General features: G+C 44.8%; 1 protein-coding gene across 1 annotated transcript in view; it reads left to right on the top strand.

Moving 5' to 3' along the window:
- The window catches only part of TTC29 (tetratricopeptide repeat domain 29), a 138,635-nt gene extending 126,344 nt beyond the window's left edge, over positions 1-12,291 (top strand). The window contains exon 10 of the mRNA XM_010009002.1: positions 11,969-12,291. Coding sequence (XP_010007304.1) covers positions 11,969-12,291 — 323 coding nt within the window. The remainder of the gene's footprint in view (positions 1-11,968) is intronic.
- Positions 12,292-12,573: the final 282 nt, after the last annotated feature.

Below are 12,573 nucleotides of genomic sequence, written 5' to 3'. Positions count from 1 at the left end.
AGCCCTTACATTTAATGCTATTGATATGAAATATGAAAAACATTCTAAAACCAGCACAATTTTGCAAATATTATTTGAAAATAGCATTAATCTGCAAATGCCTCTAACCTCAATGAGTGTAGCAGGTCTGCTTCTAAGACCTGCAACTATTTTTAGATAGTTGAAATTTCTTTTATCAGAATATTCTCAAAAGAAATAGCTCATTTCAGTTTATCCTTCATGGTAAAAAATAAATAAATAAAATAACATAAACCAAGCAGACATTCTAGAAAAGATTATGATAAATGTTTCAAGTGCAAGTTTCAAAATTCTTGTGAGTTTCAAACCTCACATACATATCTGCAGTAACTGAATTTTATGTGTACATGTCCCAAAAGTTATTATGCAGTCATAATAAATAGCATCCATGAGCATCGCTATTTTTTACCAATCTGCACTTGTTACTAAGTGATAATTTTTGTACACTGATGAAAAAAACAGTCACAAATTAATCCCCTAGAGCACTAGTTCTCCCATACTTTTTAATTATACTTTTTAGTCATAAAGCTTTTAATAAAAATAAGGGGACCTCTGTCATCTTACAATTACATAAATGCAAGTTGTGTTCTTCAGAGTCAGGAAGCTTCAGGAGAAAATTATGTTTATTGAGCCACATCTACCTACTTCCCACCCTACTAATGATTTGTCTTAGGAATAACTATCTGTCTGGCAGAATGCAGGTGTTGTCCTGCTCCTTGTAGACCTTTTCAGGGGGAAAACCAAGGCTCTGCTTTCCACTTCAAATTAGTGGAGCAAGGAGATTAGGCAGAATGTTGTTTCATACATTCTACTTCAGACAGGATCCTGGAATAACCCTCTCAGGTGTCAGAAGCAGGCAGAGCTCCACAGGTCATGGGCAAGCCTGATGTGTCTCAGCTGAAGGCATAATGCTCACCAGTACTTGGCTGCAGTATCAACTCAGTATTTCTTTTGTGCTTATTTTATCACCACTTTCTGAATTGCCACTTCTTCCAGCATCACTTTTACTTGGTGATCTCTTGCCAAGCTTCTTTAAGGAGCAACTCGTATGGAATAGAATTATTCTTCACTCTGCCTGGTTCATTATCATTGCAATTCTTCCTCGAAGTTTTTCCAGAAAGCCTCTAATCCCCTTAAGACTTTGCAATCAGAGAGGAGGACTCATGAGAGAGTGTGAATTGCAGTTGCAAGTTTTTCTGTGCTTGGAGAAATTATAGGCATACTAGACTTTAATGAAGTTATAAAAGCAGGTAAATCAATTTAGCTTATAACGCCAGTTGTCTGGTTAAAACAAAGGCTTGTCAGATGTATTATAGCAGATGAGTCTCTGAACAGTTCTGAGGTATATTGACATCTCTAACATCTATCTTGTCGGTACCTAAGATATGTGAGACTGACAATTAAGACTGCTCTTCAATTAAGGTTTTAGTAGGTTTCATTGTGGATATATCAGGTGGTGTTGACTAACAATTCAGAGCAGGGAGGAAGGCTGTACCTCAGAAAGGATTCTGTTTATAATTATGAAAAGCATGTTTTCTGATCATTAATAGGGTATATCTTGTTAATTATTATGATATATAAGGTATTTCACCTGTGAAGCCATTTAGAAAATTAATGCTTGAGTCACAGAAAGGTCATTGCCATTCTAGAAGGAATCCATTCGTCTCTAAATAGGCCATCCGAATATAGACTAAGAAATACACTCTATATAATTACCTAGAAATAGATGGAATAAATAAGATTGATGATAGGTATTACTAAAGCCACACTTGAGTTTCCTACTAGGAAAAAGTAGAATGTAACTGGAAGAAACAATAATATACATATCAAAATGCAAGACACCGGTTCAGTCTGAAGTAGTTATGTGAGATTCAGCTGTTACACAAGGCGAGAACTCAGCCCTCAGAAGTGGTGTACGTCAAGGACTCTGCCCTGAGATGCAGTCAGGCATTTCTGAAGAGAGCTCCTACGAAGAAGAGAAGGAAGACAATTTTGTTTTTTCAGAACCATGTCTTGTTTGACAGCATAACTTCATCATATCTCTTTATTCACCACACTTATGCTTACAAGTAGATAGAATGTATGTGCTGTCTTTGAAGATAAATAAACATGTTAATGAATATTTCCATGTGTAAGTTCTCTTTTGACCCAGGCATATGACTGAAGAGTGATGCTGAGCATGAGGGAGCCCAGCAGCTATGATGGTAAAGTTCAACCATAGGAGAGAAACTTTTCCTTTAGTTTTTAAAACTACACCTTAAAAGTCCAGAACGTCTGTTGTTCAAGTGAGCTTTCAAGCCCATTTAGCAGAGGAGGAGAAAGAGAGAAAGGTGTCTTCAGCTGAAGGCCTGCTGTTTAATCTTAGCTCATCTGTGAGATGGACAGACTCCCAGATTCATACACACTTGCTGCAATGCTGGCTTGGAGGAATTAACCTCAATGGGTAAGAAAGCAATTTAGTAACTAAAATCCCGTCCCCATCCCTGATGAGTGAGTATGTTTGTTTCTCCAAGGTTAACAATGAAGTTGACCTGTTTCATTGCCACGTGAAGGGCAGACAGACAACTGTGCAACAAGAGCAGTTTTCACACACAGCTCACTTGTGTGGGTCTGAAGAGCTGGTGATGGCCCTACCTGAAGTCACTGGGAGATGAGGGGGCGCAGCCTCAGAATAATTGCTCAGGTCTTTGTAGGATCACAGAGAGGAGGGGGGAAAGTATCAAGTTGCCCCATCAGCTACCCATGCTCTAGCCGAGTTCTGCCCCTTAGCCACCTGCAGTATGGATAGACAGAAAACCTGTGGACATTATTTTCAGTAGTACACAGGAGACCCAGGAACTGGGAACTTAAGCATCATAGGAGGAGCCTCTGGAAGCAGCAGTTGCTCCCAGCTCTCACTCAGCTCAGAATCCAGCTAGGACTGAGATGTCCTACCCCAGACAGGCTGATAAGAGGGAAGCCTTGTCTCTGGGAGGCAGCTTCCTGCAACACCAGCTTTCATAACTGGCACATTTAGCCCCTGATTTGGGCATTATGTGTCCACATACAGAGGTGTATCACCTTTGAAAGGTTGCTACCTCCTACACTGAGCTATTCTATCCCTGGCAATATTGCTTCTTGGTCTTCCTGGAATGTTCATAAAACATTGCCCCATCTGGCCACACCATTCAGTTCACTATTTGTAATTGAAGTGGCTTGAATCTGGACTTAACCACAGCAGTGCCTTTAAAAATATCTTCAAAGAGTCCTCCCTGAAGCATTGTGGTCACTGTTATTTTCCCCTGTTTTCTTTGTAAGAATTGTCTGCCTCCTGGCTCCTCAGCATCATTGGATGAGAAAATTAGACACTTCTTTCCTCGTGAGTACCAGGAAATCAGTTTCCCTGGCATTGCTGTCTGCTTTCTGGGCAGACTGCACTCTTGCCAGGCTCACAGTACAGATTAAAACAAAATTTATTTATGATAAGGCAAGTTCGGGATTACCTGGCTTCTGTCTCCAGGCCCTGCACTCTCTCAGCAGCCCCTTTGACTTTTACATTCTGAATTGCAATGAGCTTTCATGTCTGCTGAGCCCTGATACTCTCAGAGGAGCTCTGTAATATTAGAATATTTTGATGAATTAGAGCCTTTGCTTTTACTTTGCCTTTTACAAACCTCTGCTTGGGGAGAGCACTGACACCAATGCATTCATATTTTGCAGTGCATTTGGCAGAAATGGCTAAACAACTGAGATGGGGACAGTTGAGCAGAAAGGGGGGGAGGATTTATAGCACTTTGCATTCTTCCTGTCACACTGAAATCCAGCATAGGTTCTCATGGGGGCTGGGGAGAGGTGGAGCTGAGCTTGCCAGCAACTACAGGGTAGATCACATGCACAGAACCTGTGGTGACTATGGGCACCCACATGGGCTTGTGAAATGTAGCTGCTCCTGTGCTGGTTGTACAGGGGCTCTAATGGTCAGCAGCTCCCTTGTGTGGCAAATGCTTTTTTTTTTTAAATGATGGCTGTAGGTCAGCCAAGAGGCCCCGTATCTACTGCACCACCAGAGCATGGAGCTCTCCAAAAGCAACGCAATCCATGCTAGCACTGCATACCCTGTGTAGCTAAGGGAGAACACCACAAACAGGTCTTGCTGATGTGTCTGTAGGGGAAGTTCTCATTAGCCAGAGTTGATAATCCTTGTATGAAACCAGCCTGGGCCAAGCTGGCTCAATCTCCTGAAACAAAACTTGCAGGCCAGCAAAGGTGACTCTGGCAGGGGCAGGAAAGATGTCCAGGATCAACAGAAATATTTTAAGTGCAGTAGAAGCCACGTGAACTGTAAGACGTTAGGACTAGGCACCATCTTTGGGATAACTTGTGCCTACCAGGCTTGGCACAGTAGTCAGAGACCAGGAGTGCTGTGCTGGCACAAGCTGTGCACACACACACACACATGCCAAACTGCCTCAGAGCAGGCAGTGTTCAGCCAGTGTTGCTGGTTGGGGTCACTTGTATTAGTCACATTCTAGGAGTTTTTTTTCTCCTCTTCCCAATTAGAAAATTGCAGGATAGTGGAACATGCCTAGAAAATTACTTTCTGAGAATATATGTGCCAGAAATCTTTGTAGTTTGTGCAAAGTAAATAAAAAGCAGGCTGTGAAGGTGAGTAAAGTAAAAGAATTTTTTAAAAAAACCAAACCCACACAAAAAAAACTAAACTGATATATTTGCAAAAAGTGCTTGCCTTAGTTGCCTCTCTGTTTCTTCCAGATCCTATGTCCCACTGAAGGGAGCTGAGGTATTTCCATCAAGTGAGACAATGCACTTCCCTTGAAAGCTGCTGGGTTTAATCCCACGCTGTCAGATGGTGTGATTCATTTCTGCAGTCCCTGTTGTATGTTTCATAATATCAGACCTGAGTGAAATATCTTCAGGACTGTGAGTGAGAGTGCAGTTAACTATGTTTTCAAAGGAAAAAGATGCTGGAAATATATAGTGGTCTTCATCAGCTGAAAGAGCATGTGAAACCAAGGCCAGACTCCTGGGCTGCACATGATGAGCCTTTCATGGTATCGACTAAGCGAGCCAGAAAGAGGCTTTCACACCTCTTAAACAGAGCCAGTTCAGCTCAGCCAAACCCAGGCATAGTTCAGAGCACTTGGCCCAGCAAGCAGCTGCCTGGGGGTGGCCACATCTGGTGAGTAACAGCTCCACCCCAGCAGAGGAAAGGGCCTACACCCCCTGCAAGGCTGTGCTGCATGACACTTGCATCTGCGTGAATTCATCCTCCACAACACAGCAAAGCTTTCCTCTGCCTTTTGTACTGCTACTGTGGCTCCACAGAGCTGTATCAATGAGCAAAAAGTTCATGTCATAGTTTACGTTTTCTCTCCTGTCAGACCTGTGCCTGTACATAGTCTGCTTTAAATATGGTCATCATATGTGTTGTCTCAAATTATTGCATAGGTCAAGAAGATCTCCTAAGAGCTGTGTTCAATCAAAACAGGCAAAAGTCCTTTTACTGAGCCTTTGAAGTTTGCTCAGGGTGTGTGCTAAAGCTCTTTCCTGCAACAGCTTTCCTGTCATGGAAGCTGCAATTTTTAGGTCATTTCTTGACTTCTGAAGCAAAGGCTACAAAGCCTCCCCAGTTATTGCAAATGAGAGTACAAATCTACATAAAGTAGCCCTAAATTTTATGTCTTCACGCCTCTGTTTCCTTACACTTATATTCAGGTCTTTTGATTTTTACCTGTAAATCTTCAGCACCTTTGAAACATAAGTGTTTGTTTCTTAGTTTAAAGTGGTCCTGCCATCTTTAGCTATTCTTTTACATCCCTGCATAATGATCGCCCATTTGGGGGGGAAAGTATTTCCTGTGATTTTGTCCGGTTTGCCATGACCAATTCCTTGGTTAGGAGCTTGATCCTCTTTTCTCACCCTTTGCCCACATGCAGCATTGCAGCATGGAAAAAAAAAATAAAAAATAAAAAATAAAAAAATCTGTTGATTAGGTGGATGGATATTCACAGCAGAACTAAATCAGACTCTCATTCCCCATCTGAAGGACTTTGGGTCAAGACCCAAATACAAATCACAGTAAAACTGAGATTGAGCCTATAGTATTCCTTTCCTGTTTGCATTTTCTTCCCTACTTTTCCTTGACACATTTGTTTCCTCCTTCCCCTTCATTCAAAGTCTCCCCTCTCTCTTCACAATTTTGATGAACATTAGGTTCTGCAGAAGCTCATTCACACACCCATCCCATCACCTGACAAAAAGTTGCTCTGTGCAGTTTCTTCCACACAAGGAACCACCATCTCTTTTCTCTGATTCACTTACTAACCAGAGAAAGGTCGTGTCTCCAAAATTATTGTGCCATTCTTTACATTGCTGGGAAAAATGCACATGTTGTGCAGTGCTGAGAAGTGAGTAAAATCATTAGCTTTGTCCATATGAAAAGTTGTTAATTTCTGTTTATCTGTGTTTATTCTGGACTTCAGAACAGTTTTCCCCCAGTTTTCAGATGTCAGCAGCCTTTGGGATGGCAGGGTTTACTCTGTGCTGCTGTAGCCTGGGATTTTGGTCTGTCTAGCTTCTAACCTTCCTTCATTGTTAACCTTGTATGCCTGCTGAATTAAGACTTGATACAGATGAGAAGTGAAGATGATGAGCTATTCCTAATTAAAATTTGCTGCAAGCAGCTGATTTGTAGAAGTTATGTTACGCCCTCAAGAAAAATGAAGGTACTTATGCTTAGAATACCCCTGATCCCTGTACACCCGCCTGCTGCTAAATGCTTTTCAGCCCCTGCCCTTCAGAAACTCAGACCTTCACCTTCAGGCCTGGCTGTGGGGCACGTTAGCAGATTTGTATATCAGAGCAACCCGCTCAGTTATAAACTAATACTGCTTTTACCCAGTATCATCCACAACTGCCTCCTCATTAGTTCTCTCAGCCTGGAAGCACCCTGATGTCTCCTTGATAGGGATTAGTGTTATTTATAGCAATTACAGGTGTGCTGCTAGAAGACAGAACTGTAAATCACCCCAAATGTTATTCCATGATGAAGTATCCCTACATTATTTAGCACATTGTCCCAACATGACTGAATGATGCACAATGGGAAAACTTGCCAGAGAAATGTAATCTTGAAAAGGACAAAATAGTGTGTATTTAGTTTAAATGTGTAATTGCAGTTGATATTCTTTTGGCAGATTTGTAATCCAGGAGTACTTTCAGCTTCAGAAAAGTGGAGTGCTTCTAACCTGGGGCAATACATGTGACACTGTTGTACAGCTGGTGTTGCAGAGGTATTTGACACAAAGAAGGGTCGGGCTGCATGTGCATGTTTCAGTTCCAGCTTTTACTGCCTAGAGTGTACCATAGCAACTTCGCTTTACAGTGTATGAGAGTGATTCTCCTCAGTAGAAAGAAGATTGAGGTGTGATGAAATGCCAGCCAAAAGTGCCTACAGGTACCTCAAAATAAAGAACTACATGTGTTCTGAGATGTTTGTCTATCATATTTGGCCTTAATCTGAGCAGTGCTTTTCCGGATCAAGGACAGGCTTGTAATTTTGAAATGAGAGGAAAGGTGGAGCAGCATCTTCTTCCTAAAAAGCCTGGACTGAAAATAAACCATATTAATTGTTACAAATGTTATTTGTAGCTGCAGGTGTTTTTCCTCCTTCAGATGTGCCAGGTACCATTTGTGTGGTAAATGTCTTCTGTTTCTTCTTTACTCAATCAAGAACAATTTAAAGATTGTCATGCCTAAAACATACACCTGGTTGAGAACTCTCTGGGTAAAATCTGGCTCAAAACCTAACAAAGCAGGTCCTACTGGAGCCCAGCACCAGTAGCCAGGTCTGCTGCTGGTTTCCTCTGGGCAAGAAAACTTGCTCACAACCAATCATAGGCATATATGAAAGAGCAAAGGAGGGAAGAAGGGATCTAGAGAAGTAAAGGGAGGGCTGGTGTCAGTGCTTCCTTCCCAGGGAGTTTGGAGGTGTCTTTCTAAAGGTGAGAACTGAATAGCCTTGGAAGTGCTTCTGTTGCTTTTCTGAGTTAAATCTTAGTATCAGTCAGGTCTCTCCTAATGTGTAGTCCAAGATCTTCTAAAACTATTGGTATGTTTAAAATGTTACTACAGACACAAAGCATCCATTTCCATGTGGGTAACAAGGCTGTTTGTGTTTGCATGTGTCCATGTGCAGGAGGAGCCATGAATTAGAAGCAGCCTCAGGCAACAGAGCTGCATTCAGGCTGCTGCTGCTTTAGGAGAATGAGACTTGCTGCAACACAGCAGTCTGGGGGGGAGGAAAGGGTGAAGAAGACACATCAGGTGTTGAAATGTTCACCTGAGCATCATCTCTTCTGCAGGTGGCTCAGTCACAGCTGGGAGCCTGGCTTCCTTGGGAGGGCCATGAGAGACCACACTCTGCATGGCTGTCCCTGTCTGTGTCTCTGTCTGTGCCTCCTCTAGCCTCAAACTGGCTTTAAAACCCTTAGCCCACTTCAAACCTATAGCTCAGATAGGGAAAGGGCTTAGCTGTGAACACATCCCCACAAATTTGTGCAGTGAAGCAGCTGACAGAGGTGACAGACCCCATGTGTGTCCCACACAGGGGAAAAGGCAGAAAATCACACACATAGCAGAAAGCTTGCCCCAGGCAAAAGGTTTTATTAATGATCTATTCTCAGGAAAAGCGCCAGTCAGAGTTTGTGCCTTACTTGACACCAGAGAACCCCACCAAAAGACCCAAATCGAAGGGAAGTTGTCTTTCAGTCTTCCACTGCTGCTCTGCCTCCCTGCTCTGTACCCCTGAGGCCAAGCTTTCAAAATGGCTGCTGTGCTGCTGCTGGGGAAATAAACTGCTTCTTGCTGTAGCTGGAGGTTAACGGGTGTTCATTGGGCAAGTCATACTCCCGGTGTCCTGGGAGCAAGATATTCAGGGATGTTTCTGGTTGAGATTGTCAGCAGTGCTGGTAAATGGGGCAGAGCTGGTCCTCTGGTCTGAGTGCTCTCCTAGGACTTGGGAGATTTCTTTACTGTTCATCACCCATCCCAAATGTCTCTGTTTTCCTCTGCTGTAAGGTGGGGCAGCAGCATGTCCCTGCCTCCTGGGAATGCTGTGGGGATCAGTATAATAAATACCATGAGGCACTCTGGTACTACCAGAGAGAGTGGGAAAAGCACTGAATTGACAAAAAGACCCAGAAAGAATTGTAAAACTCTAGGGAAAAAAGAAAAGGAAGCAACATAAATAAATAAATAAACCCCAAACAGGCAGTCCACTGGGACACAGTGTTAAATACACTGTCACTCACTCCCAGCATGATTTTCCCTTCTTTACATGCTCTTTTCCACACATTGCTGCTGCCTTTGCAATTTGAGTCTGCGATGTGTATTGCTATTGCAGCACAGTAACAGGGTTGGAGTTTGGACCACATTTTCCTTCACAGAGCACAAGCATCTTGGCACTAGAAGCCTTGTAAGCCATGTGTTTCTCAATAAATAAATAAATAAATAGATAGATGAGCAAATGAAAATGTCATCTACATAAATATGCCACATTAAGTTGGATCAAAGTGCTCAAAACAAGACCGCTTTGAAACAGAAAGGTAGGAATCAAAATTGCACATCCCTGCATACCCACTCAGATGCCAGCTGGTGAACCAAGGTATACATACCATGACTGTTTAAATGATAATATTTTAGCAGCTGTCTACAAAAGTGTAAACCTTTCCCCATCTTCCTAAGGCTGCCCGGTGCACCATCCCCATGGGCTGCCCTGGTTCCAGCCCATGCCCGCTCCATCTCCACTCATCAGCACATCTGCAGGGTCCACCAGGCAGGGTCCACCAGGCACATAAGGCTGCTCTAGGCTTCTCCAAAGGATGAGCAGTAAGATCCCTGACAAGGTCTGGAGTTCACCGAATCCTGTTGCCATTGCCTTGCAAACCTGTGTCTGGGCAAGAGCCCATCGGATGGCTGGCTCTAATCCAAGCTATTCAATGAGGTGAAAGGCTAATTCAGGGGCACAAAGTGGCTCAGCAGGTTGGGGGAAGAGGTGCTGGTTTTCAGATCCAAGTCAAACACAGCCCAACCTCCCCAGTGGGGAAGAGGCTTTATAGAACAGAAAAAGCTTAAGTAAGTGGTGGGTAGTCTCTAGTGGCTGCGTCCCTGGCAGCCTGCAGAACCAGTTGGGAACCGTTCTCTAGCCCTGGGGCTAACATGGCACTGTGTGACTGCTCATTCCCCTCCTTTCTTCCCCTTCCTCCCCAAAACTGTGTGGGCATAACCAAACTGCCTGCTTGGAGCAGATACTCTCCTCAGCCCATGGCCAAGCATTGCCCAGGAGGTTGGGTACCAGCCCTGGCCAACACAGTGAAGGCAGAGCTGTCTGTGGCCAGGCTGGTGCCCCCTCTTCTGCTTCATTTCTGTTTCAGGATCTGAGGGAGGCTGCACTAAGTGGCTTCCCAGGATCCCACCCCCTCGGCTGTACTGGGAGGGTGGCGACAATTTTCTTGTGGCTCAGGTGTTGCCACAAGCCCCAGCACTGGTTTTGAATACTGTCCTCAGCAGAGCCAGCAGCACTGGAGCAGCCTGGGCCACATCAACCATCAGCCCTCTCTGAACACAACCACCCCAGCAGTGGGATGTGAGGGAGGGCCCAGCCTTCCTGAGCAGACAGGGATTAACCCAGGCAGAGAGACAGGGACCAGACATGTCACCCCTCCACTGCCCCCAGCCCACTGCCAACATCCACCTTGTGTCTGCCTATGGATGGAAGATGAAACAAAGGCTGCTTTAAATTGCAGTCCAGGCGAGAAGGGAACAGGGAGCAGGCAGCTACCCCCATCTTTGTGGGTGATCTGCAGCAGTTAGCACAGGGATTCTAGCTGGACTTTCCCTGTGGTCGTGTCCCTTCTCTGTAGGAAAGGTTTGTGTGCATCTTTGCATAAAGTATTTATTTAAGTACAAGAAACTTGGGAGAGATATGTACCAAGGCACCAGGCATGTCCTTTCACAGTTATTTTTAAAGAAATTTTACAACTCCGGATGTAAAAACAATTTCCGAAGGTGACATCTTTTGCTTTTTTTTTTTTTTTTTTTCTGCATAGCATCCCTTGTCTGTAAGTGTGTACGTGCATGTGTGACCACCTGTGGGATGGAGGCTTCCGTAGTGCTAAGGTTTGCACAAACCCTTCTCAGCACAACATTCTTTGGCCCATGGGCTTCATGTTGCCTGGTGGGCACTGCCACACATGACACAGCCAGAAGCTCCCCCACAGGAGTCACAGACCTGTGAATGGGACCTGTACACAGCTCATTCACTGCTGCACACCCATTTCTGCCCACAAAGTAAGGCAAGAAACTGAACTGGCTTAAATGCTGTAACTGCTGCTGCCATAAAATATCATCATTGTAACATGAGACTTTTCCAGGGCTTTGCCTCCCCATCTGGCATGGACTGACTCCCCCAGCTGTGTTTGGCACAATTTTTAATAGCTTTGTTAGACACAGGCATAGTTATTTCCCTGTAAAATGCACTGCCAACAAAATGTATGTTCTCAAGCTAATCCTACCTACTTCCATAGCTTTCCCTCCAAAATCATGGAGCAAGAGAAAAGCTACAAGGGTTTTGAGTGAGCAGATGGGTAAGAAATGGCTTTCCACCATGCAATGTGCCCTTCTCAAATCCAGCAGGCCACACACTTTTGACCACATGCACCCTGAGAGGACTCAATCCCCAAATGCCACATGCAAGGAAAACACATACCAGCCACGTGCCACTGTACTACATCTCCCACATGTTCCTGGTAGCAATACCTTTGAGCAACTCTGCAAGTACAACTCAATGCATCAACCTGGGGCCTTCTGGTGATACTTTGTGTGGTTTTGCCTACACAGGGTGATAGTTTTGCTTGTCATTCTGAAGGCATTTTTCTCTTCCTCTGGCCAGAGAGCATCTGGGACCAGTATAGTGGTGGTGGCTCTAAGAAGGGGCTCACGTTGCTGGTGAAGATCTTGCAATGTCTGGAAGATGTGTCCAGCTCTTCAGGAGCAGCCTCCTCTCGTGTGGAGGCCAGGACTGCATGCACCCCAACTCGCACAGATGGGACCTCACCTCCCATGGGCTCACTGCCCCAGGGGAGGGGAAGGCTGGATGTGGAGTGGGGCTGCTTACAGGCCACGCTCCTGGCTGGAGAGGAGATAAACGTCCCCAGGGGTACCACCGTGTCCATGGGACCCTATGATGAGGTGAATACCTCTGTGCTGAGGTAAATAACCCTTTGATACAGACCTGTGTGTAAAGCCAGTTAGAGCCCCTGCTGGTCGTGTGTTCTGGGGGGGTTGCCAGGCTGCAAAGGTGTTAAAGAGCTGCTGATACCTGCACCACTCCCCTCCCCCAGCCTCCTTTGCCCCTAATCCGTGCACTCTGGGTTGGTTCCAAGGGCAGAAGGGCCTTTCCGATGGAAGTCCCCTCCTGCAGGGGGGATTTGCCGACGCCCTCCCCACCGCACCCCGAGTGTCCCCGGGGCGGGAGCTGCGCGACTCAGTGTCCCT

This window comes from Chaetura pelagica, unplaced genomic scaffold, assembly GCF_000747805.2.
Source record: "Chaetura pelagica isolate M959 unplaced genomic scaffold, ChaPel_1.0 scaffold221, whole genome shotgun sequence".
NCBI classification, from domain to species: domain Eukaryota; kingdom Metazoa; phylum Chordata; class Aves; order Apodiformes; family Apodidae; genus Chaetura; species Chaetura pelagica.
The sequence above is the reverse complement of the archived record's forward strand: the minus strand, read 5'-3'. Positions and strand labels throughout refer to the sequence as shown.